The 27,532-nt window shown below is 31.5% G+C and overlaps 1 protein-coding gene across 1 annotated transcript; it reads right to left on the reverse strand.

Annotated features, from left to right (window-relative positions):
- Positions 1 to 21,547: 21,547 nt before the first annotated feature.
- On the reverse strand, positions 21,548 to 25,960 carry LOC148226197 (uncharacterized). The gene is made up of 2 exons (XM_088204413.1): positions 25,232 to 25,960; positions 21,548 to 25,159 (listed from the first exon to the last, which is right to left on the reverse strand). The coding sequence occupies exons 1-2, from the start codon at positions 25,837 to 25,839 to the stop codon at positions 24,592 to 24,594; spliced, it is 1,176 nt and encodes a 391-aa protein (XP_088060539.1). The 5' UTR covers positions 25,840 to 25,960; the 3' UTR covers positions 21,548 to 24,591.
- Positions 25,961 to 27,532: the final 1,572 nt, after the last annotated feature.

Here is a 27,532-nt window from a genome sequence, read left to right on the forward strand (position 1 = left end):
TATTGGGTTTAAACCCTTAAGCCTTATACCGTTATTGTGCAAAAAAATAACTGCCAAAAGCTTAACACTAACAACGTCTTATAAATACTCGTTTCTCAAAGCAGTAAAAGTGTTAAAAAAATATTTTTACAAAAAAATTCGTATTTTTTTTTATTTTTAATATACAAAACTGCACACGCTTGTTTAGTTATAGTTATTACTTATATCAATTAAAAACTATGAAACTAATAATACTTACAACAAGAGCGTTTAATACTGTTATACCAAATATCACTAGATAGATCATTGTAGTGTCTCGCTTAGTTTTTTGCTACTTGTATTTTATGAAAAAATAATATATACAAATTAATTTTGATCATTTACATCTCATTTTTTTATAAAAATAAAAGGTTGCTAGAATGCGTAATGGGTTGGTATAAACGGGATTATCTGAAGGCCAAATGAATCCTAGGCGATTAATGCTTACTAATACAATATGGAAACCATTAATCAACTCGCCTTTAAGTAATAAATAATCATTATCAGAAATGTTTAATTAAATAATAAAATAAAATCATGCATAGATTATAAATGCTTATTCAATATCATGAGACGAGATTTATAATTATAGAAAATTAACAACGGTAAACTATTTATAAAAATCAGTTAATTTGTATATTATATATCCTATAAATATTAAACATTTTCGTGTATTTTTTTTAACTTTATATTAATGTTTTAATTTAAAACATACGTATTTAAACATATTAAAATTTTAATTCTCTATCATAATCGTCATTAAAAATATTTTATATATAACTGCAACTGTATAAATTAAAAATCAATTGGTTTTTATTTAGAATGTCATGATTTTGATCGTATTTTTTATTAGATCAGGAATATCAACATTACGCAATTTAAATAGTACAATAAATTCGAGAATTAGGTATTTGAAATTTTTTTAAATAGTCCTTGTATAAAAAATATTAGATAGAATCATTAGTGGCTGTCTAAAAATTATTTACGCTAAGCTAAATATTTAAGAATATTCAATTTGATTGTTAAAAATAGTACTAAATTCAGAATCTAATGTAAACATATGTCTATGCGATTTTATGTACATATATGAGTATGTATATTTGTTTATTATTTGTATAATCCTACACCCGTTGACCAAATAAAATATAATTTTGCATAGGTACTCTTCAGGAACCTGCTAAAAGCACAAGGACACATTTAACTCCCATTAGCCACCCTATATCTGATGAAAGTGAAGGATAATAAATTTATTTTTTTATGTTGGACTCATAAAAAATATCCACTTTATTCCACTTACAACTGACCTTTTTCTGCCTTAACCAAAGTTTGCATAGAGTGTTAATATTTAAGTTATATTTAAAAAAAGCATACCAATAGAGCGAAATAAAGTAGTATTTGATTAAATTCAGTTTTCTTCGATAATACCTATAATATTTTTCATTGCCGCTTTGTCGTTGCGTATGGTATTATATGTGTACTCTTTCTGAAAAATCGAATTCTTGTCTGCATATATATGTAAATATATAACAATAATTTCGAACTAATCACAGTTTTGCAAGTCTTGAATCTAAAATATTTGTTTATAGCTAGTTATCAAAACCGTATACCAAAACCGCACACTTTTAAAAAACTAATAATATTTCAGATATGTGCAAATTGGTTCGCTTAAAGAAAAAGATCAAAAATAAAATTGAGTAAGCTATGTTATTGATGCGTAAGCTCAAATGGTTAATGATACGCTATGGTAATATCTTAACCTTTAATGGCAATTAAATAATGTAGTCTGATGAGAGCATCGTCCTTCCTCGAGCTCGGGAGAGAAAAAAAATACGATTGCGGTCGTGACGCTTTAATTGGATCACAATAAACATAAATGATGCAATTGCACCGTTTCAGTTGTCGTCAATTATCAATGACAAGATTTCCAGGTAAAAATGACGACTTTACACCTGTCGTGCCGACGCAATCGTGATCGCTTCTAATGTGTGACATAATCCAAGGTTATATGCGTGTAACGTGATAAATCACAGATCCTCAATAATAATATATTATCTAAGACAAGCACAGGGATTTTTATGTCAATAATTGTATATAATTTAGTTTAAATAATATATTAATAATTTTATTATTTGCATATTGCTCGATATATTTTATTATTATTAAGTAAATTTAAACATAACAGTAAAACACACCTAGCTCTTATATCAATACGTGGATCATATGTTTTAAAATATTAGTAGTGTTATACTTGATAGATAATAAGATATTTCATATATGAGTACTGACTTTATTACCTGGTTTCACCCGAGATAGATTTAGGCATTATTTATTTATTATAAGTAATTATATTCATCATGTTATTACAAAACTATTTCGTTGTACGTATTGCAGTACCACGTAATCAGTCGTCAGTACGTCGCTGTTCAGTTTCTTACGTATTGCAGTAGCATGTAATTGTTTTTAATTAAAGTTGAAAGTTAAAAAAAAATTGCAGCAGGAACGATATGTGCACATTGCTATTGTTTACTGTCAATAAGTAAAGTTTTGTTTTATGTTTTTAAAACTATTTTCTACTTAGAAATTTAGAAAATTGATTTAATAGTAGGTACCTTGTGCAAAAACGTTTTGCCTGAATAAAAACATCAATTTTTACTGTGTTAAAAAAAGAAAATCGTCAAATAATAGAATGGGAATCTGTAAAACGTGTAGTTCTATTTTAATGTTAAAATTATATAATTAATACATATCTCTGGTAGCATATAACTTTGTTATGTTGAAGTTATTTTTATTATTTCCAACCAAAATATTTTTTGTTAGAAATAAGAAATAACTCAATTTTTTTCACATAATCTGTTTAAGATTGAAGCATCGATTATTCTTGAAATGTTTTGTTATTTGCATAATATTTTTTTTAATTTTATACATTTTTGCCAAAAATACTAATAAATATTACCGTTTATATAAATTTATTGGTCTATAATGTAATGTTTGTAATCTTAAAAGTTTTACTAATGCTTCATTATATAATCTTATTATTCCTATAAAGTTTTTCAATTATTATGTATAACACAAAACTGCACATATTAAAAAAATATCAAATCAGCTCATAATTTGAATTAAATACAAATTTAATTAAAATTTAATAAAATACTAAATTTCATATATTAAAGTACAGAACACTTAAACGAGTCTTTATGTACAAAAACATTAAAGAGTTGTAGACTAATTGCAGAGGCATTACCAATACACACAAGTGCGCCAATCTGAGATCCGAACGACCGGAGTTTTCATTCTTCGTAATTAGTTGCCGAAGAAGACTTTGGAAATCTGCCGGATGATGCCGGCGAAGAGAGATTCGTCCATAATGGCAGAAAACTTGCGACGAGATGTTTTCAAGTTGGTCTAGAAAAGATATCCGGCGACAGCTAATCAAGCACGTATCCCATCGTCGATAGCTGCTCGAACCGAGCTGAGGTCCAATCTGGGCCTGAACCCACCGTTTGCCATATCAGGAGCCGTTGGTTGCCACTTGACAGGGTCCTGACCCCACATCACGACCACACTACAGACGCCGTTTATATATTGTGACGACTTCATAATCGCAAATCACTTCATCTAATTTGGTATAATGGCACCTATTGTTGCATATTAAGAATATCCACATAATGAAATACTACGTATGAATGTATGTAGATTAATCATTATGAGATTTCTAATACCCAAATGTGTTTTGATTACAAAAATATTAATATTTATTTTTATGGTCTTTTGATTTTTAATTTTATTTCGAACTGTTTTATAATTGTAGATTAAATAAGCCAGACTGTAATTTTATAAATTAAAAATTTTAAACAACTACATTTTCTATTATATTATATAGTCATTTTACTTGTATGTTTATATACATATATATTACTAGTTAGCACAAAAAAAATATAGAGCTTCACATATGTTCTAACATTTTTTGTTAAGCTATATGTAATTATAATATCAGCACATATTATGCAAACATATAAATAACATGTGTTTGCCTGTTATTTTTCAAGTTGACTACAACAGAAAAAAAAATTAATAGAATCAATTTATCTAAGATTTAGTATGCAATTATTAATTTATATTACAATATATTCAGATGTATTTAAATATATTTTAATACGATATACAGGGTCGATGTGACCCATTAATGTCTATAACGGTGATAAATGAGAACCAGAACCACGAAAACCCTCTTCATTCATGTTAACGCAGTGAAAAACTATAATATAATTGTTTCCTTCTCTGAGTATCCATTACACTGATTTAAATAATTAATTACTAACGTTTTCACACGCAACCTTATTGTGTCATTTATTATTATGATTTAATTATATTTATTGTTTGTTGTAAATAAATAGACATTTGAGAATAATAGACACAGAAGTGTCAGCGTTTACTGCTAAAATGAAACGTAAGTATTCTAAGAAGTGGCAGACAAGAAGGCGTCTCTTGCTTTTAGTTACATATTGCCTGATGCATGTTTGAGTATGATCGAGAGTATTTTTTATATGTAATGTATATAATGGTTTTATTTTGCTGTTAATACATAAAATAATAAATATGATGTTAGTTAATTCATTTTTAATGTTTTCAAGTAAATTAGTTTTTGAGTATCGTCGTGAAATAATATTATATTAAAAATAATATTAATTCTTTAGCTAATAACTTAATGTATATTACGACATACGATATGACATAAACAGAAAAAAATCTTTATAACAATATTAAATACATTCACACCTACGTACAATGTTTATACTTATTTTCTTATATCTGTCTATCCACCATTGGTAGCGCGTAATTTAACGGCATTAGTCGCGCCTGAGCGAATAGCCGCGTCTTGTTAATTATCGTTTTACATGTTTTTTTAAATTTTATGTATTTCGATATCTTATAAATAAAATAAAATATAAAGTACTTATTTATTATAAGTGGATTAATCCTATTTTTCTCTCTTTTCGATCACTGGTGTCATAAAACCACAATGCTCTTAAAATTATATTAAATTTACTGTATTGCATTGTGATTATAAAATATTTTTAAGCTGTGCCACCAGTTGCATACAAATCTTTTACATTAACACAATAATTTTTTAGAAATCTTGCTTTATATAATAAACTAAATAAGGCATGAAGATTTAATTAATCTATTATACAAATACAGTGCCTAATATGCTTATACCTAAGAATGCCATGCTGCTTCACTAAATAATAAGCACTCGATACCGCGTAAAATTCCAGTTGGAGTTTCACATGGTAGTTTGCTCGGGCCGTTTCTCTTTATCATGTATAAATAAAATAGGCTGAAGATATAAAATAAAAATATATGAGCTGACGATACAGCTATTAAAACAAGAGCTTACGGTCTTTTACAAATCGCAAATAAATAACGAAATGTTTAAAGATCTTACATAAATATTTTGAGAGGTGGAAAATTACAAAACATAGAACAACTCTGCTACAACCACGTTAAAATCAACAGAAAAGTAATGTAAAATGGAAAATAAGCGTTAAATAACTAGGCTCACACCTTTACCTAAGGCTTAAATTTAATATACATATTTTAGAACTTCGCTCTAAATAGCTTGCAGCCATTGCGGCCCTTAAATATTTTAAAAAACATATATAAAAATAAAGGCTAAAAATATTTTTTATTTTATAAACATCTAATAAGAACCATAAATATATGTCTTCTCGGTGTGAAATTACACCAGTAATACTATTTTTTTAAATTGTAAGTCATTCCAAATAACACTGTATAATATATATCACGCCCTTATACTAATCTTTAAATATTATTATTAAACTTAAAATACTACCAATTAAAGAAAACTATCATTTTCATAACAGAGAATATTATAAAAATATTTCGCGAAACAACTTATCTTGTATATTGGTGACTACGATATACTAATGTTTTTCGTTAATTTTTTTTTGAAAGTTGTTGAAGATATACGTTTCTTAGATTATATTTTATTGTTTTTTTTTTATTTATTTCATTTTCAGCGGTAGTTCACTTTCGAGACGCTTGTCCTGTACCCGCGTTTTCTTTGCAACCACAGCCCGGAAATCGCAGGAAATTGAATAGCCAACTAAACGTATTTGCATAGTATGCAGTTTTCTCTGACATATTACAGCTGCGCACAGTCGTGACAGGATTGACATTGATTGCGTCACGCCCAGCGGCCCATGGACCATAGAAAACGCTTCGGATTTTTCCTTCACGGCTCAATTATTTGCCGTTCTGTGCCGAGCGGAGAGTTATTAACGTTATTATCTCTTTCTCTCTCTATCTTTCCTGCCTCTGTGGCGTTCCCTTTGGCCTGTTCACGATCTTCGCCAGGTTTGTATTTGCTCTTGTAAACACGACGGTTGAACAGTTAAAGTGTGGCCTGTCGCCTAATGGGTCGTTGCTGTTGGTTTATGGCAAAAATCTTGATTCAAAAAGTGCCTGAGAAATGACGATATGCAAGTATTTTTTAAATTATTTATGTTGTCCTTATTGTCCTTGAATTATAAGAATTTTGTAAAAAAATATGACAGTGAAGTATAAATATGGTTTTGGGTCGTTTTGGGTCTCTCCAACATTCTGTTTTATTTGCTGTGAATCTTGGGGCAATTGCATGATAATAAAAATATAAATTCAAAACGCCTAAATAATGTTTAATTGTTCTTTAAAAAAATTAAAAAGGAAGTCGACGGGCTATGATCTTATTTATTCCTACACACGACCATATAGGTTTTTAGTGGCTCAAACTATTAAGTCTTTAATTAGCTACAGAATTTCGGTTACTATCATAGGAGTAAAGTTGGATTCACCCAGAAGCAGCTATGCTCCTTAAAACTGTCATGTCCTTATATGTTTTTATATTATTTATTATTACAAATTTGATATAGTACAAACATTTAGAAAAATTACTTGAATATAATGTTACAGTGTGAAAAAAAAATTATGCGCAACATCTCACATATTTTTTCCAGCTCCTCATAGCTATCGCCCAAAACATCCTTGGATTGGAAAGTTCGTTAAAAAGCTGGATGGCTCTGCAAGAGGAACGTTCTCAAGCACTAACGTCATGGCCGCAACGATCAGAATAAGGGACGCGATCGTGACTCTTTAATCTTGACAGATTTTCGACACCGCTTCTTAATAACTTTAAAAGTAGGCGTAAATAAATTATTCGATAATAAAATCGTTTGATTTTTGTGTAATTTACATGCTAATTATAGCTATAACATTTATTTTTCTCTCAAAGGCCATTTTTTTTAGTTAATAAAGATTTTTAATGACAAAATATTTGCAAACAAATTTATTTAATTAAATTAACCAGAAGCTTATTAATATTTGAAAACATATATCGAGCATTTTTGTAGCGATTCTAGAAATACGTTTGTTAATAAAGTTTAACAAATTATTTGTATAGTATTATTTATTATAATTATGACTGTTATTTTTAATTTCTAGTATAGACCAGTGGTATATAAAAGCCGGCCCGCGGGCTGAATTTATCCAGCTCGCGACTATATACATAAGAATAATTTTAATAATACAAAGTTAATCAAAATAAATTAATAAATAATTCTAATAAAAATAATTCGCTTTTAATTTTTAATTTCTTTTCGTTACAAAGTTACATTATGTTACGTTGAAAGTATTTTCTATCTTGAACCTTACCAAATCACGATCTCTTCTTCTGTCTCGCCTATGGCTATCACCATCCGGCTCCCTGTTAAGCATTAAAGATCTATTACTGTCAGCTACAAGAAGCTGGTCTAGTTCGTATTATATAATTATAATATTTTATGATTAGTTTTATTTTTCTTAGTATGTATTCTTTTTTTTAATGTATTTTTTGACCATCGTGACGCAATGTAGTAATCTGTTAGGTCACATAGGTCTAATTTAATTTATTTTAAACTTATTGTGAGGCAATAATAATTTTTAAATATATGTAAGATATTCTTTATGCATTCAAATAATTAGAGAATTCTTAATACCTAATATGTATTTTAATTAATCATCACGATATTCATACGTGAGATTAAGAAAATATAGGTGAACTTAATTTTGGATGATCGATCGGAATTTTAATTATATTATAATTTATAATTCCGATCTCGCAGACACGATAGAAATTTTAAAAACATTAAGGCCATATAAGCTTTGAACCCAGGACTTTCAGGTCAGTAGTCAGAGACATATCGTCTCTCGTGCTGGTCAATTCGATTGTATATATTCAATAACTTGCCTTACAGTAAGCGTGTGCGTTTACTTTTAATCTATTCTAAAGTTTTTATTCTAAAATAAATATTCAAAAACACCTCTGAAAAATTGAAGATTCTATTTAAAACAAAATAATGTATTATGTATACAGCTCTAAGTCGTTACAATAGCATAAATTTAACTTCATATAAAAAAAATGCATATTAAATTAAAATCCGGACCAATGCGCGTCGTGGAGGTCCAAGTCTCGGTTCACCGCATCGCGTATACAAAATTTCCACCCCGCTTCAATTTAGCCTCCTACCCTCTCACTCTAATATCTGGCACGTTAAGTGTTTGCTCAATAAATTGCCACGGTCCTCGGATAGAAGAGACATCCTACGTGGGTACAGACACCAAGCAGCCTCTCCTCTGTATGGAGGATATCAGTTTGCAGCAGCAGCAGCCGATTGGCATCTCGATCTGCATCGCTGCTCTTGCACGCTCAGACACACAGAAATTATCTTGCGGGGGCTGTTTGAACGCTCAACGCTTAATTAAGCACGTTTTGCGGCCGTGTGAAAATTAATTTGTTCGGCCGACGATTCGTCATGGAATTAATAATATTAAAATAAAATGCACAAAAGCCCCGGCCCGTTTTGCCACTACTCGTAATCTTGATATCATTATAATTAATGACTGATTAATCATCATTAATGAGATTTGATAAACCAGTGGTGTTCAGTGAACTAGGATCTTACTAGTCATCGCTATTTATGGTTAATTAAAATAACACATGTACATGCTAAAAGAATAATGTCATGTTTTTTTATTATTTAAATTTACATTATTTTTATTTTTTAGATAGGGCAGTGTATGGTAAAGCCTCTTAACTGCATTGCTAATTAAGGTTATGATTTTCATAAAACGTTAGGTTTTTATATAATATAAAATAATAATGCGAGAGACGATAAATGGCGAGATGTTTTCTCCGAACAATGGTGGAGAAGCTGGCGCAGGGATGTTGCCGATGAAAGATCCTCAGAGGTCTTGTAGATAGTGTGTCAGCAAGTGTATGGCGAAAGATCTCTCTTTGTTGCGTTGCTCGAATGGTGTAGTCCCTCGCAGATGTATGTTGTTGGCGGGCGGTTCTTTGAGTTCTTTGTTTGAGTGTCTGCCGGTTTCTGGGAGTGACTACTCTACTCCTTGGAGACAAGCCTTAAATAGAAATGGCTACTAAGCTTGCTGACGAATCACAATCATGCAGCGATCGTCCAGCCAATATATGTACTCGTTTCTTGGAACAGCGAAATAGGTATACGCCTTTATTAAGTGACATTTGCCTAAAAGGCACTACGAGGTCGAAAAATTGTGTATGTGTAACAGGAAATTGTCTTCCGTTGATATATATTGTTTTTCTATGACCGTTTTCTAACAAATAAATACTCGTTCAATGACGTATTTATGTGATTTTTTCTGGTCATAACAAAGGCTTTTGTGCGGTCCCATCCTTTACGCTAATGTCATGTTTCCTTATTTCTGGATGATCATTTTGGTCGCAGTAAATTAACGCGAGTTTAAAGAATAAGACCATACAAAATAAATGTAATTTAATATTATATTTTTAATGCTAGCATATAAAAGTAATTAAAAAAATTTTTAGCTCCACAAATAGTAGAGCAATTCGTTGTTAATCTCATGGTAATCGTATATTTTATTTTTTGCATCTCGTCGCTTTTTTGGTATCTACCGTTATATTATTTTTTCTGTGATTACCATGCAGTGGTTTTCGCTGCTGTATTTTTTGAATTAATATACTTTATTTTAGGTCTTAAATGCGTAAATTTATTAAATAATTTTAATGCAAAAAACAACCACTCTGAAATCCTTATTAATTGCGAAAGATAATTTATTGTAAAGTAGTATTTGATTTTAATGTATATAAGCTCATGTTTTATATGTAATGGATTGAAAAAATATAAGAGGCTCCAACTTAGTTTTTGCTTGGGTACTAAATAAGTTAGGGCCGGATTTAGATCTAGTGTTGCCTTAATAATCGTGAACTTTGTACGGCTAATAATATAAATTGTAAAACATTATGTACATACCGCACGTTGAAAACAGAAAGCCGGGGAGGTATTAATATTGGCATATGTATATGTATATGTTTTGATCATAAGTACTTCTCATTACTTAGCCCGTTACGATTATTTTAAATTTTATTAAAATTCGCACTGGAGGTAATGTTGGACGTCATAAAACATATTCAATTTTCTAAATAAAATTAATATGAACCATAATTAATTTTAAGTTTAGGCAAAAATAGCCAATTTAAATCAATGACTCCTGAGAAATAAACATACAAAGTAACGTAGAAAATAGAGTACTATAATTACAACCTAAAGGCGTGGATATAATCGAGTTATCTTTATGGCGAGGACAAGCTTTGTGCAGCGAATTAACCGCGCCAGTTATACACAACCATTTAACGAAAATCCACGCACATCTATTCGTTTTACATCCACCATTTCGAAGTTTCAAATATCAATTGAATCAAAGTCAATAAAAACGAAAATCTATGTCAACAGTCGATTTGCCTCGTTTTATTACGTTGCTGAATATACTTACTTTATTTATGTTCGTTATATGTGTATACAGAGTGGCAACTAAAAATGAACTATATATTATTATGCTATCTTATGACAACTAAAATTCCTGTTTTAATTTTAACCATATTTACAAGCAATAGTAAAAAATATATAAATTAAAATTCTTTAATATTTCGTGAATCCATATTTCTGTAGATAAAAGAAAAACACAATAAAAAGAAATTATTTAAATAAATGAGGCAGTGGTTCTAAGCACGCATAGTTTTTTAGAGCAAGTAGAATTCAGTTTAGAAATATTACAAAAAAAATAATAAATAAAGGTTTTTATAAAAATCAGAAAATCCGAATAGTTAATAATTTAAATTATAAAACATTAAAGTTAAGTAACTATATTTTTTCAAGAAATACCCTTAATAATACAAAAATAAAAAAGTGAAATAATCTATTATGTCAGTTGTCTAATATATTCTGAAAAAAAATTAAAAACTTACCGGTAATCAAAATAAAATATTAAAAAAAAAATGAAATATACTGTAAATTTTTAGTGATAGTATAGTAAATTGTTAGTCCTATATCTATTGTAGCAATTATTTTTGCCTCGAGGTTTGTACACATGTGTAGTTATTTTAGTAACACTTAGGGTACATGAAATATCGACATTTTCCAACTGTGTTATAAATAAACTTTTACTATTCAAGTAGCAATAATGGTTACAATAAATTAGCATTTAAATATCGTTTTACTGTTTTTCGGGCTTTCCTGTATGTATATTCTTTGCTTGATTGATCCAAGCTTCTAACCAGTGCGTTATTATTTATTCGCCTTTTGCCTTCACCCAGGATGGTTGGCGACTTCTGGCCGAGTTGACGACCGTCGGACTTGATCGTAAAATAAATCAAAGCGTTTATTACCGAGCGTCTGACTTGACGGTATTCCCTCATATGTTGTTAGACGAGTCATTTTTCAGCACTCCCGCTCGAACGGAATGACCTCTCGACGCATTCGTCGAAATTGACAAGAATGACCTCAATTACCTGAAAAAATACAATTCAATACCCGAGATTTTTTCTTCGTGTCCTGTAGAGGTCGTACGTTCGAGCTGGATTTATTACGCACGAAGTTTGTTGTATGCGGCAAAAATGTACTTGAAGGTCGAAGTTTTATTATATTATTACAATATAATATATGTAATATAAAAATGTTTTTTGATGTCCGATATGATCGTGGACATAATTTATTTAGTATAACAGAGACGTTGTCGAAGAAAAGTTGTTTACTTGTAATGTGTACTGCACACAATAAATTATAATGAAATACGGTAATAACATATTTTATATAATAAGTTATACTTTTTTATATTTATGGAGAACTACGATAATAACATGTATATTAAGAAAATAAGTGTGCTACCTGTCCTAGTTTGCAGTCTGAACTTAAATACTCTTTATCAAGTGATTTGAAAATTTGATCTGTAAAATATAATTACTTAGGTGCTAAATATTTAAATATTCTAAAATAAAATATTAATCTGCTGCAGAAAAATTATTTTTAATGAAAAGCGGTCATTATTTCGCAAGTAAGAGATTTTACGAATGCCATATTAAAATAATCATACGTATAACATACTATATCATTTTATATAATGAACACGTACATTATTTATTTTTTTATTACAATTCTGTACAGCATGACTTGACAGGTTTCCCCAACGCATACATATTTAAAAATAATTAAATATATTTGTCGTGAACACCTAAAATAGATAAGCACCATCCCAGATATTTGTTTAGCTTTTCATAGTTATCACCAAAATAAGCACTGATGTCATGGCCATAACGGACCGAATAAGGGACGCAATCGCGACTCTACAACTTGCAGCTAAAAATTGCTAAGCCTTGGCAGATTATCACTTTTTATTAACTTTAAAAGGTAGCCAAATATATATTATTTTCGATAAAATATTAGTTCTAAAAATGAAACATAGAGTTATTTTGAATTTTGCTTAAAACTAAAATATATTTTATTAATTATTTAAATACATATAAAATATATTGATTTTACTTTTATAGTATATTTTTAATGTTAACATAGCAAAAGGGTAAAAAATATAAGTGACTCGACGATTCTCAAGGTAAAATAACTTTGGCTAACTATTGTTATATTCTTTGTTCTGTGGTTACCATACAGTTGTTTTCGCCACTGTTTTTTTTTTGTTGATCTGCTATCTTTCATGTCTAAAATGCGTAAATAAGTTTAATAATTTTATTATGACAAAAAATACTATCCAGTTAATTTGAATTTCTATAAATCTTAAAATTCTGTTTAGCTTATTTTCCTACACTGATGCTCCGATTTAGAAGAATAAGACAGAGAACCTTCCCGTCGTCCTTTTTTTCTTGACTTATACTGGATATTTGACAGTACTAGCATTATTTTTATGATATAAGATTTTTTTATGATGTAAAAGTTTATTACAGCCTTGTTTATGTGCATATTCAATACATTTTACACTTGAAATTGTAGCTTAAAATTTTTAAATTATGCATAAATTGTGTTTTTAACTTAAATTTATAAAACAATTAAAATCGACTGACGTATCAACAAATATTTGCTCATTTATATAACTTAGCAACAAACATTTATGTGTATACGCGCTTACAATCACGTCGTGAATCCTAAACGACCGAGCCCGCCATTTATATTTAATTGTGATTCTCTTTGCGATTATCGAATAGTGACGTCACACGGCGTGGACACGTGCGCTGTGAACGCGCCCTTACATTGTGCCGTTACACACACGCGTCACGATCGGGCCCCTTACGTGATCACGATTGACGACCGAGCACTCGCATGTGAATACTAAGATGGACCGAGTGCACACGGGTGTTCTGAGTTGCAGAGGTCGATTCAGAATAATGAATTTCTGGACTCGTGCTGAAATACACCGACCGTGGATGATTTCATTCATATCAGAGGGCTTGCGCAATTCAGTTATGTTGTACCTTATATTGCATAATAATATGCACTAATTTTTTTATGTATACCTTTTAAATATATATGTGATTTATTAGTATACATGAATTTTGTGCTTATTTTACTTTTTTTTTTAAATATTTTTGATTTATTTTAAATATAATATTATAATATATTGTCGAGATCACCCATAATCGCCGCGTATTTAACTGAAAAAGATCTGGTTAAAGTTTTATTAAAAATATCGATTTGTTTTCGATGCGTTTTTAAAATAAATAGGACACTCTTCCCAAAATAGTAGATGGTTAATATCAAAAAAATTGTATCTGCTTGACAAAAAGCACTTATAGCGATCATCCCTTAATCGACGTTCTTCTTAGAACCCCTTCGTTGAACTTGGTAAACACGTATCTTGGAATTTGTGAACAGCTTTTAAAAACGTTCTTAGAACCACTCTAACAGCTATTTGAGGTAGATAAAACAGAAGGACTAGCTTCTATTAAAAAAAATAAAAATAGTTTGTTGTCTTATCACCTTTTCATTAAGAGCGCTTTAAAGAAGATAGAAAGACGCGCTCTCTAGGCGCTACAAATGCCAAAGTTTTAAAGACACATCATCACCGGTTGACATCGGGTCACCAACCAGAGTGCAAAGTATACAGGTCCTTAACACAAGGAAGCTTCTCGGGAGCAACACGTCAAGGGCTTTGCTTGTTGGCTGGTCGTACTGGCCATCGCTAGCAGTCGTTTGTCATCATCTCTTTTTGGCATCTTCTATTGAGCTCCTTAGCGATACCCCTCAAGGTGAATCCACGAATGCGAGATCCTTAGGGTCAGCCAGGAGATTCACGCTACATCGTCCTTCTGTTAAACCTCGCATGTTGCATCAACGAAGGAAGAAATAATTTCATCGAGACAGCAACGCTTCAAGCTGCCTCCACGGAGTGAGGCCTTCACGGAAGTGTCAACAAGGGATCCGCGCCGCTTCGGCCTCTGAATGACGACGCGTCTGTGGCTAAAAGTGCCCTAATAATGTGTTTTGTATGATTGGTCTTTTTCAAATATTTTTGTTACTGTTGTTGCTTTATTTATACATTATGTATTTTAATCTAAAATTAAGTTTCTGTGCACGATAATAAATCCTATAAATTACATTTGGAATACTCTAGTAACAAAAACTGAAACGAAATCTATCGTGCTAACACAAATAACGACACAAATATGAATGCGCACTCTTAAAATACATAAATAAAATAGCGTTAAGTGCAATCGTTAATCACATATCAAAAACATTATCTCCAATGAGCATTCGCATTTGACTTTAAATTAAGCCTAAATTTAAAATTAAACTGAGCTAACGCCTGATAGAAACAAACGCCTTTTCATAGTTCAGAAAAAGCAGTCCCTTCCATTTCAATTGCTCGATATGGGTCAGCCAAGCAGCCACCAGTGACATAGCAAAAATTCTATGACTGGTGGCTGTTTGGCTGTAACTTTAGATATAATTCAGATTTAATTATTAAAATTTTAGTTTTTATGCAGCGTTTACTTCCTTACTGATATTTGCAATCGTGCATAATCTTTTTCTATCTTTTAACAATAAATATTACGTTTACAATATTCAAAGTATTATTTATTATACAAGCCAGATATTAACTATACGTAAATAAATAATAGTTTAATTATCATAAACTTTAGAATCCAACAAGCATTTCTCAAATATTTAATTATTAAAAAAAATGGAAAATATATATAATAATATATATTATTAAAATGTATTAGTAATATAATTATGTATTAAAAAAATAAATAATAATAATTTTTCGCAACAATAGATGGCAGCACATGGTCCACGTGCGATGAAAATTTCATTTCATTTCTCACATGAGTGTATGATAATATTGAGCGTTTAATGTAGAAGCTTTTGGGATTCTGATTTTTATAATATGTATTGAAAATTGGTCATTATCTAACATGTATGACGTAATAGGATGAATCATTAAACACTATCTTTTCTATATGAAAGTTCAAACCAAATAAATAAATTAACAATTAGGCTTCTTAAATATGCACATTAATTTATTTGTTTATTTTTGATGTTTCTTAATATATTTGTATATAAGACAAAATAATACAATATGAAGAAAGTTTAGTGAATAAATGAAAATGTTCAACAGGTGGCGTTATGTGCGTACAAATGGTAATATTATAAATGTTTTAAAACTATGTGTTTATGACGTACGTCAAAGATCATATGAATTTGGAGTTATGTTTATTTATTAATATTATTTATTACTGTATAACATGCCAAGAGGGTAAGTACAGGTGATAGTGTTTCCATATTTGATACATAAATAATAGAGGCTTCGTTTCTTATATAGCGCAAATTATTATATAAATAATTAAACAACTATTATTCTGTTTTAATATTACGTACTAAATACATATTAAAGAAGATGACAAGCATTTTATATCAGTTCTTACAACCAATACAATCTCACAGATAATTGTGTAACGATCGAAAACTCATTCGATTTTAAATCGTGCAAAAACGCGGGCAATAACCATGCTCCAGTGTCAGGAGTGGGTTTCACAAGGAGTTGAAAATGTTTGCCATGTTTTATTAAAAATACTTTAACATTTTATTATATATTTTTAATATTTATTATTATTTTATATTTTTAATTAAAAAGGTAATTTCAAAATAAATTTAAATGATTTTTCTGTAAAAATTTTTTTTTAAAAATATCAAAGATTTCTTAATATTATTTTGTAAACTAATTCATTATGCAAAAGCTAATTAATTTAAAACGACTAAGTTATATCCAAAAAAATACATTTTCGTATATTTTAATAAGTTTTTCACCCTTCTCGTTTCAAATATTTTTGTACCTTACAGCGTCAGCGTTTTGATATGATAGGAATTTCATTAAAGTTGCTTTTATATTATTAAAAATTATAAAATATGATTTAAATCAAAGTTAGTTAATGATACAAGTTATAAACAACGCTTGTATTTAAGGTGAATAACTATTATGTATCTCAAACGTTTATGGAAATCCTAGTATGTAAATATACTTAGAATGGTGCGAATGAATAGACTCGCTATATTGTTGTGGTAAATAAAATAACACTGTATCACTGCGTTGCCTACTTGTCTACTAGCTAAATATATTGTTTTAGTTAGATTGCAGATCCTAGTCGTACATTAATCCATCTCCCAGTGACCCCAACCCCCCGGGGCATTAAAGGAAACGGTTTGCAATCTTAGCAGCGGTGTTACAAAAGGGAATAAAGAGCCATGCATACCAACACTTGTTAATATTCAAATCATGGGGCTATAACTCCATTGAGGAAGGTTTCGGGTGGTGGTAGAGCAGGAGAGATCGGAGGGCCTTGCACTTGCTCTAGAAGGATGGAAGCACGTCCCACGAATAACACGGCGGATATTAGGAAGAAGCGGATATTACTCTTTCTTTATCCAGGTGAGTTCTTCAGCCGCTTGTTTTATGTATTCCACCACTTTGCTTGCTTATACAGAAAGACCCGACTGGTCCCACTGTGTGTATATACAGACTGATCAAAAAGTTTCCGAGCTTGCGATAAATCAAGTCAATGGGATGTCATTTGGTAGAATCTAATTATTATCTCCAATGTTTATAATATTTATATTAAAAATATAAATATGATTTGGGTAATTAAAAAAATTGAATTGATATCATTTTTAAAAAATAGTCATTTCTGCTCTATAAACAAACTTAACTAAAACACTACCAATGTTGTTTTTTAGATTACGTTCTAAAGTTTTTAGACTTTTAGGCACACAAATACATTTCATAACAAAAATTTTCCCATTTATAATTAATTTTTAACCAAGTAATTGCCTTTCGGTAATACTTCATAAAGTGCATAGGTTAAAGAGGTATTATTCAAAAAAAAAACAAGACTGTGAGTTAGCCAAAAAAAAACATAACATAAAGGTTATAAGTCTTTTTGAACAGCCCACGTATTTTGGAGTTTGTGTGTGTGCCGACCCTGGTTACTCAGCGCCGCCTTGGGAACTTTATGAAACCGGCACACCGGCACTGGAGCACATTATTTTTAATGGAAAATTATTTGATGGTTGTAGTACTAGGATGCGCGCGAGGAAATGGAAACGAAACATTCCTCGCTTAAAAGTGTGCGCTGCAGTAATTCTCACCTCGTTACCCTTTAATCTACTTATGAAAAGTAAGTAAGCACAAACACCCGAAACCCGATTAGTAATTTCAAATTATAATTTGCAGACAACTTGCGAGCCGTAGGGTGAACTATTATTAACGAGTCAGTAATTTAGTTTTGCTTACAAGAACATGCATGAAATGTGAAATATTAAGCTTATATAATGTGGTATCATTTTATATAAAACATTAAGGCTTATCATACACTTATGTTATGATCTTGGGTTGGCGCTGAATACACTATTTCAATTAATTTTGAATTAAACAGAACACTAAATTTAGTTACCATGATGTACGTTGTACAGCAGATCCTAAATGACGCGCCATTTAGGTACTGTGTTAGGTCAAGTGAGTTCTTTACCATCGTCCTCAAAAGAAGAAAGTGGCCTAGATTTCTGATCATCCCTCTAAGAAGGGTCTCATTCCGTGGGTGTAGCTCTGAAGACTGTAGTGTCAAAGGGCACCAATGATAGGCCCTCTTCTGTGGGCTATCTGCGAGTAGAGTCTTCATAAAGAAGGTGCCGGACAAGGACTATACAAACGGTAGCCGCTGCAGTGCTAGCTTGCTTAATATTCTTCAATAAAGAAATCCCTGGATTCAGATTCAAAGGATAGACCCTCATCCATAGAAAGACGTGCGCTGTCTGATTTAGTCAACCATTTACCATCCAGCGTGGCTCAAACTCTTAATATTTTTATCTTCTGGTGAAGGGAGAGGATTTCTCGGAAGCACTCGGAAACGCGTGACAAAATACAATTGTTTTTCATTAAGACAGCGCTTTTTATAGTTCTTAAGAAATCTTTAACAAGCTTTCTTGTTCAAAAAGCAGTTAGTTGTTGTTTTATTTAAAACCATTTAAACGCAGTTAAAAAAATAGTTTTAAAAAAAGTTATTATAGGGTGTCCTTTAGGGTGCAATTAGTTGACACACATAGAAATATCCATTGCTCATATTTGATATTATTTAGTAGTAGAAACAATACAAAAATCATTTAGCAATGTAAGATTATATTTTGAGTACATAAATATAATTTAAAGTACATAAATCTATATTTGATGACAAATGATTTTTTTTAATATGAATTTTTGCTTTGTAAATATATATAAATATATATAAGTCTTAATTTTTTATTAATTTATTTAAAAATAATATCTTTAGTGCTTATTATTGTATTTTTGACCCTACATAAATTTAAAATCACTTTTATGTTACACCCGAAATATGTTATGTATGTCATAGATGTGTAATATAATCACTATGGTACTGCGTCGTAAAAGTCTTCAAGTCGTCTTGAAGATAGAGTTAAATTCTTACAGGCTTAAGATGAGTGCTAGACTAAAACAGATTATGGGGTAAAGAGCGGTTGATTTTCTATAGCTTTAAAGTGTATCATCTATGTATGTCAATTCGGCGAAAGCTCCACTTGGAAGTGAACTCTCGCGTGTTCCAAGTCAGAAACAAATTGTTAATTAGAGTATAAGTCCGAATGAAAGTTTGCTAAAAGTTATATAGTAGCGTTCTGGATTATATACAAGCATAAAAATATAGGGAGATCAAAAATTATTGAGCATTTTAGATGTATATGGGAAGAAATGAAATTTTTATTTTTTTCTAATAAATCTCTTAGACTATTCAAAAATAGCTTTAGTTTAGGATTGTGTAAGTAAACTGTAACGATGGCTTGAGTCCGGTATTTTGCGCTTCGCATATTGGATTTTACCTAACGAATTGTTTATTTTCGAAAAATATCCTAAATTGAAAATTCTTATTTCTTGAGGAACTTGCCTAAATTTTTAAAACTTCATTTAGACTAATTTAATTTGAACATATATTTTTAGAAAAGGATGGTACGTGTGAGATGTTTAAATATATAAATACTTATTTAAAAGCAGTTAATAGAGGTCGCAAGTATTTAAATGACCAAAAATTGTCTGAATTGTAAAGTACTCTATTTGGCCTTTTCTTTGTTTTTCTGATCTAAGAACTACATTAAAAATTGGTTTACAAGAATCTCTTTCGCGTGGAGATCGGCTAATTTTAGAATTGTATAGAGGTTTTCAGTTGTTGTTGATTTTTCTAACGAAAATTTTTTAAGAGTGCACGTTATTTGTGTTGGCTCGATAAATTCCGTTTTATCGATAATTTATATCGTCAAAGATAGTTGGTAATAACGATTCAATATTAAATAAAATATAATATTAGCATATATTATATACAAATAAATAGCAGAGATGTACACATGAAACACTTTTTTAAAGTAAGCTTATAAAATCTCTAATGCTGTAAGTGTGAAAGGTAGCGATTAATTTTGATGTAATGTAGCATAACACTTATGTAGTAAGGTTTTTCATAATATAATCTAGCTTGGAAACATAAATATATTGTTCTATTTTATTTACTAAATTATTTATGTGTGCAAAATCTGAAATAATCAAGGGTATGAAAGTTATGTTTATATTATGTATATCCATATTCGTGCTCGCATGTTCGAATATATTTTCCGTATATGATAAAGGGAAAATTGAACGAAAATATACCGCGTACACTTTCTTCCCGCTGTCCATAAAATAAAATACATGACGATAGGAAGAGCGAAGCAAACTGAAGGAGCTAAACACACGGTCGAGTCTTTCCCGTTTGCCTTGAGAAGAAAATAAGGAAAAGAAAAAATGTACCAATATACACAGCGAGTGGGTTGAGAAAGATGAAAGATGGAAAGCCTCAGGACGCGAGATATTTGCTTAATCCGTCCTTTTTTGCGAAAGGGAAAATTTTATTCTTTCAATTTGAACGCCGATTGTAGATCAACTCGGTTTGCTTCTTATAAATATTTTCCAACAATCTCCTTATGGTAATCCCGACGAAATAGTTCTTCTTTTTTCTTGCCTCGCTCTTCATGCCTCCTTCCTCAGACGCCTCTTCTACCGCCGCTGAATCGTTTCGACTTTGTGTGTGCTATTTTATTTTTTCTCTTCTCTTCTTCCCTGGCCGCAGACTCTTGCGTTCTTCGAATTTCAATACGCCGCAGACGAACAAATAAATAAATATATAAATAATACGTTCACGTGGAAAAACTGCCGGGAAATTGGCGATCGATCGGAAAAGTTTTTACCTTTGCGCGAACCCAAATCAACGATTTCCTTTATTCGCAGACGTACGTATTCAAATCGTTTTTTCCATGCCCTCTTCTTTCGCCGCACGAATTTCATTTTCCAGCCGACTTAATAAATATAAATCAAGGTATTTAGAGTAAAAAGTTTTCGTACATCTTGTTGTGATGCATATTTAATATAAATCTCATCATTAATTTTAGCTGTACAATAATAACCCCATTCAAGAAAAATATACTTTTATAACGATTTGATAACTTTATTTATATGTGTTTTTGACCCTTGATTTAAATTTTCCATAACGATGACATCATGTATTTACTCATTACAAACTCTATTATTAGGTTAAGAAAATCCGTCATATTTGACACCTCTGATATTTTTTTTTTTTTTTTTATAAAAGTTTATTTCTTAAATAGACATAGGTAAAATAGCATACAGATATATTAAATGCACAATACTGGTTCATAACCATTTACATTGTTTACAAATTGTTAAGTTATACAATAACATAAAAAGAATAATAAATTATACGAGAATATACTAAATTAAAGGAAAAATACATAAAACCTTTTACAAATTTAAAAAAACTCCAAAAAAAAAAAAAAAATTTTGGAAAAGAATGAAGCAGATGAGAAAAACAAATTATACAAAATACATAATATACAAAATAAAACACATACAAAGGTAAATAAACCTAGCCCTGTAGACCTGAAACTGATGACACTGTGATGAGCTTAACTGCATCAAAGCAATATGTGCTTAGGCATTTTATGTTTGTATTTAAATTTAAGTTTTGCTTTGTCGTAATCACCGATTCTTGAAATTAGTGGGTTTGCGTGGTCTCGCGAGATTTTTTTATAGTATTTTTCGGTTTGATAATAACAGTATTCTTTAATGGTAGGAATTAAATGTTTGGTGTGGAGTTTTTTAAGGTTAGTATAAAACGGTGTATTATAAATTATTTTTATGGCTTTATTTTGAATTACTTGAAGTTTATTAAAATTACTATTACTCGCGTTACTCCACACTGAACAAGCGTAAGTTAAAACAGGTCTGATTAATTGTCTATAGACTAGAATTTTATTTTTTATTGTAAGCGCACTTTTTCTATTAAATATTGATTTTAGAGCCGCAATGGCGCCGAGCCCTTTCGACCGGAGTTCAGTTATATGTTTATTGAATTTTAGTCTGGAGTCCAGGTGTATACCCAGATATTTAACGCTCGCTCTCCATTCAATGTTATGCCCTTGTTCACTTTTAATGGGTGCAGGCAAGGGTTGTCTACGTTTAGTGAATATTATTGCTTCTGTTTTGTCTTGATTAATTTTAATTCTCCATTTCATAAAATATTTATTTAAGTTTTCAAGGGATTTTTGAAGTTTAACTGCAATAGGTTTAAGACCATAAGAACTAGTAAGGATTGCAGTGTCGTCAGCGTACATTGAGAGTTTAGTATTTTTTAACATTGGAATATCATTAGTATATAGAATGAAGAGAAACGGGCCAAGTATACTTCCTTGAGGAACACCAGCTGGTATTTTACGCGGTGTCGAAAATGTATTATTTAGCGAAACAACATAGCTTCGATTCTTCAGGTAAGACCGTAACATGTGAATAATGTAATAGGGAGTTTCATATTTTAAAAGTTTATACATTAATCCATCATGCCATACTGTATCAAAAGCCTTTTCCATATCTAATAATAAAAGACCAGAACTTTTTTTCATATTAAAATCGGCAGATATGTGCTCTGTTAATCTATTAAGTTGATGCGTAGTCGAGTGATTTTCGCGGAAACCAAATTGCTCATTAATGAGTTTGCTATTAAGAGATTCCTTTAATCGAGATAATATAATTTTTTCAAATAATTTGCTAAATGAGGGAAGTAAACTTATCGGGCGGTAGTTAATTGGTATGTTATCTGCTTTGCCAGGTTTTTTTATCGGATGAATTTTTGCCGTTTTCCAGATTATTGGGAAATATCCAAAAGATAAGCATGAATTAAAAATGTTATTTAAGTACTTAAAGCAAACAAAAGGAAGGTTTTTAATCAATATATTCTCTAATTTATCTATACCTGGAGCCTTTCTATTTGATAATCGTTTAACAATACTAAGAATTTCTGATATGCCGACTTGGTTAATGGATTTTTTATCTATTGGAGTTTTACTGATATCTTTAATTGCCCGGTCTACTTTATTTTGGGTTTTTTGGTCAATGTAATTTTGCGTAAGTTGATAAGATGTAGAAAATGTCTCAGCTAAAATCTCGACCTTCTCCTGAGTCGTGTTAGCTACGTTGTTTCCGGTTTTTAAAGGTGGTATATTTGAGTTTTTATTTTTAAGCGATTTCGTCATTCTCCATAAGGAATTATCTCCCGGTTTCAAAGCTTTTAGTTTACGCGACCACGAAGCGTTTTTGATGTTTTGAATTTGAACGCGAATTTCATCAGTTAGTTTGTTAATTAGAGTTTTAAGTTGGGGCGATTTATTTTTGTGCCATTGCTTTCTCATATTATTTTTAATTTTAATACGTTTAATTATTTCTGGGGTGAGTTCTATGTTATTCCAAATATTTTTACGCGACGGAATTGATGATATTTTGGCCTGCTCGATCACGGATGTTAAGTAATGAATATCATCGTCAATAGTTTTAGTGTCATTTGAGGTATAATTCTGTCGTTTAATCAATACCCGAGACTCTACTATGCTTCTGAATCGCTTCCAATCAGCCTTTGCATAATTGAAAACGACCTCAGACACCATCTCGACCTCACCGTCCAACGTAAAGAATACTGGAAGGTGGTCCGAGGACAGAGCCTGGATGCAGTGCATGTTTGAAATCCGGGAATTACCCTTGACCAACGTTATGTCCAGAATTGACGGAGTCGTGTGGTTGGTAGGATAATGCGTTGGGGATTTCGGAAAATTTACAGTAGTGTCCGTATCGTGTAAATAATCAAAGATTAATTTACCGGATCGATTCGCACCGGGGCAATCCCAATGCATGTGTCTCGCGTTAAAGTCTCCAGTTAATATCACGGATTCTCCAAGACGAAACACATCATCAAGGTCACCTCGAAGCAACCTGTCACCGGGAGAATTATACCCCGCGACAATTATTATTAATTTATTATCGTGTTTAATTTGTATCGCGACAGTTTCAAGATTAGTCGTGTTTGTTGTAATGCGCGCGTGTTTAATTGATTTTTTTACAAATATCGCGACCCCTCCGCCTGGCCTTGAGAGACGGTCCCTCCGGAGGCAGACAAAGTTCGGTATAAAAACGTTGACGTGTGGTTTGAGGTAAGATTCGGTGATTACGACAATATCAATTTTGTACTCACTGATCAGCAGTTCCAGTTCTCCAGTTTTATTTCGGAATCCGCGTGAATTCCACGTCAAAACGTTGAGCCCCACCTTAGAAGAGCACATCGAGATATTCGACCATCATCAAGGCGATCTCCATTTTGCTGGCACACTTTCCAGCCTTGGTCCTGATTTCTTGAAGGACGAGCAACATCCTGCGTAGCTCTGAAGTTGGCATTGTGTCTGAGAGGGGCTCCTCAGGCTGCCTGGTTTGGGGACGTTGTGGCGCCTTGTTTATTGGTGCTGGTGCGGCGCCAACCTGGGCGTTCCATGAAGTGGCTGATGAGATCACTGCTGGGGTGGTTGAGGTTTTTACCAACGCTGGTTTCGTTGGTTTTAGTGCAGGAAATTGCGCTTGCTCGAGGTTGAATATGTTGTTCAGCTGCGACGAGTGAACAGTGGGAGTCGGTCTCTGTTGTCTCTTCTGAGTTTTCTGTAGGTATTCTAACCTACGAGGGCAGTCCTTAAAATTGGCCGGATGGTCTCCTCCACAACCAGTGCAGATGGCGGGTGCTTCTCGGTCCTTCTTAGAGCACTCGTTCGTGGCGTGGTTTCCGGGGCATTTGACGCACCTGGGAGCTCGTTGACAATTTCTTGCAGCGTGGCCGAATTGTTGACACCTGAAACATTGCGTTAAATGCAACTTATTACGCTTGTACTTTTCAAGCGTGGCCTTGGTGAAGCAAACGTACCGGATGCTTCTTATAGTGCTCGTTGTTGTATTAGCCGGAAACTGGACAAGGTAGAGCCTGGAGTCTCCTTGTTTCTCGGTCTTGGTCTTCATTGCCGTCACCTTGACGACGCTAAGTCCTTGACGTTCGAGATCTGCGGCAATGTCTTCGGTGGGGACCTCTGGGAGCCCTCTCAGCACGGATTTCACTGTTTTATCGTCGTCGGCGGTGAATGTGTGAAAGGCGCGTTGGCCCTTCAGTCCATCCATTAACAACGCGCGTGCTTCAAACGACGCGCAAAGTACTGATACATTGCCACTTCCCGTGTATCGCAACGAGAAGTTCGATGTTTTTGTGATCGACTTAATTAAGTCGATCGTCTGGAGGTGTGTTCCCGTGATCTCTACGATCACAGGCGGTATCCTCTGCTGCTTCCTTTCGATCACTTCGGGAAGCTTTTCATACCTGTTTTGGCTCGTGGTCGGAGGCATCTTAGCATCCTGGGAAACTTTCGATGTCTTTTTGGGTACCTGCCACTCGTGGTCTGGCAGGCCTGAAGTTGATTGTGAGGCGTTTAGGTACGCCTTCAACGTTCCAAGAGAACGCTTGCGCGTCTGCGCCTTCTTCATGGCGCTGTCTTTGTAGCTAATTGCAGTGGGCGTGTCTATCGTTGCAGAACGGTAGCGGGGGTGTCCTTCGTACGATAACGGAGCGAAGCGCGAATGCGACCGCTCGCGTCAACAGCACAGAGTGGACTGACCTCTGATATTAAAATCCAACATCTCTAAAATAAGTGGTCATAAAAGAAGCATAAATTAGTGGCTGAAAAATAATTATTTAAAGACTTATAAAAAATATTTTTATTTATTTTATTAATCTAAAACATGTATTTACTATTTAACATCTATATTCTACTTTTATTGTAAGCAATATTATCTGCTTCAATCTGTATATATTTTTAACGAAACACGATACAAAAGCACAGCCCGTTTTGCATCTCGTTCAACTGATATTTGTTTGATTCTTTGATTTGAAATGTCCTTTGAGTAACTCTATCCTTTGCGTTGCTGTGTCAATGCCGCTGCTCTTTACGCGTCCAATAAATACAAAGGATATGTCCTAAATGGACATGTTTCGATATATGGCTCTCAAAAGGGCTCGACTAGTTCGCTAAAATAAATTTATTATTCAACAAAACATTAAGAATTAAATGCACATTTTATATTTTTGTTTATAGTATCATTGTTATTTATTTTGATAACTAACGTCTATGGTTTTAACGTTTATGCGTAATTAATTAATTGGATAATTAATAATATTTCTTAAAGGTTATCAAGGGCGTATAATTGAATTAAATGCCTGTTTATATATAATTATTTAAATAACTTACTGATAACATATTAATGTTTTTGTCATATGATAAAAATATTGCTTTTAATTTATTTATTGGTTTAAAATGTGTTATTTTCCTTAAAATATATTCACTGAAACGTTTTTTTCTTCATATTTCTGCATTATCGAGAAAAATACAAATTAAAATTATCAAAATTTTCCTACATCATTTTTCGTGAAACAATACATAATTTATAAATTTAATAAATATTCAAATAAAAAAATAATTTCACTGGAAATATGTAAAGCATCGTGTGATGGTTAAAAAAATCATGTTAACGTCATTATGCTTTTTGTAATAATTTATGATGAATAAATTAATCACTTATTGTATTTGCACGATTATTCGAGGAAGCGAGATTTCTTGGTAATCGTATGCATTTTTTTGTTCTTGTGTGTCATTAATCTAAAAATTAAATTATCCACTGACATGCGATGACATCAATGGCTATTTCTCTGCTTTGTGACATTCGTCCAAGTGCAGCTGTTGCACATTTGAAGTGGTGAATAACTCACAAGTTTATAAATATTTGCGCCGATTTTTCACAATCCAAAATTTATATAGATGTAGCTAAATTAAAAACATAAATACTGGTATTAAATTTTGGTCCGAAAAAAGTGTGAGAAAAAACAATTGTATAGACTTTATTTATGTGTTTATTAACTTATAATGTATATAATATACAAGCTAATAGTCGATTGTAAAATACCACAATAAACTATCAAAACATTTAAATTATAATAAATAATTTTTACTTTTCTTAAGAATCTGAAATGTGTTTATTTGTAGCAAAATTTTTTTTTAAATCTTTACTTTGGCAAAGTATTATTAGGAAAAAAAAAATTAAAATAAATATTTTATCTACCTGTTCTTTAACAACCTACATATAACGTTTTTGTTCCAAATATTTTAACCTAGACAACAAACCT

The sequence above is a fragment of the Plectrocnemia conspersa genome, unplaced genomic scaffold, assembly GCF_051122295.1.
Source record: "Plectrocnemia conspersa isolate PC_06_02 unplaced genomic scaffold, ASM5112229v1 ptg000014l, whole genome shotgun sequence".
Lineage (NCBI taxonomy): Eukaryota > Metazoa > Arthropoda > Insecta > Trichoptera > Polycentropodidae > Plectrocnemia > Plectrocnemia conspersa.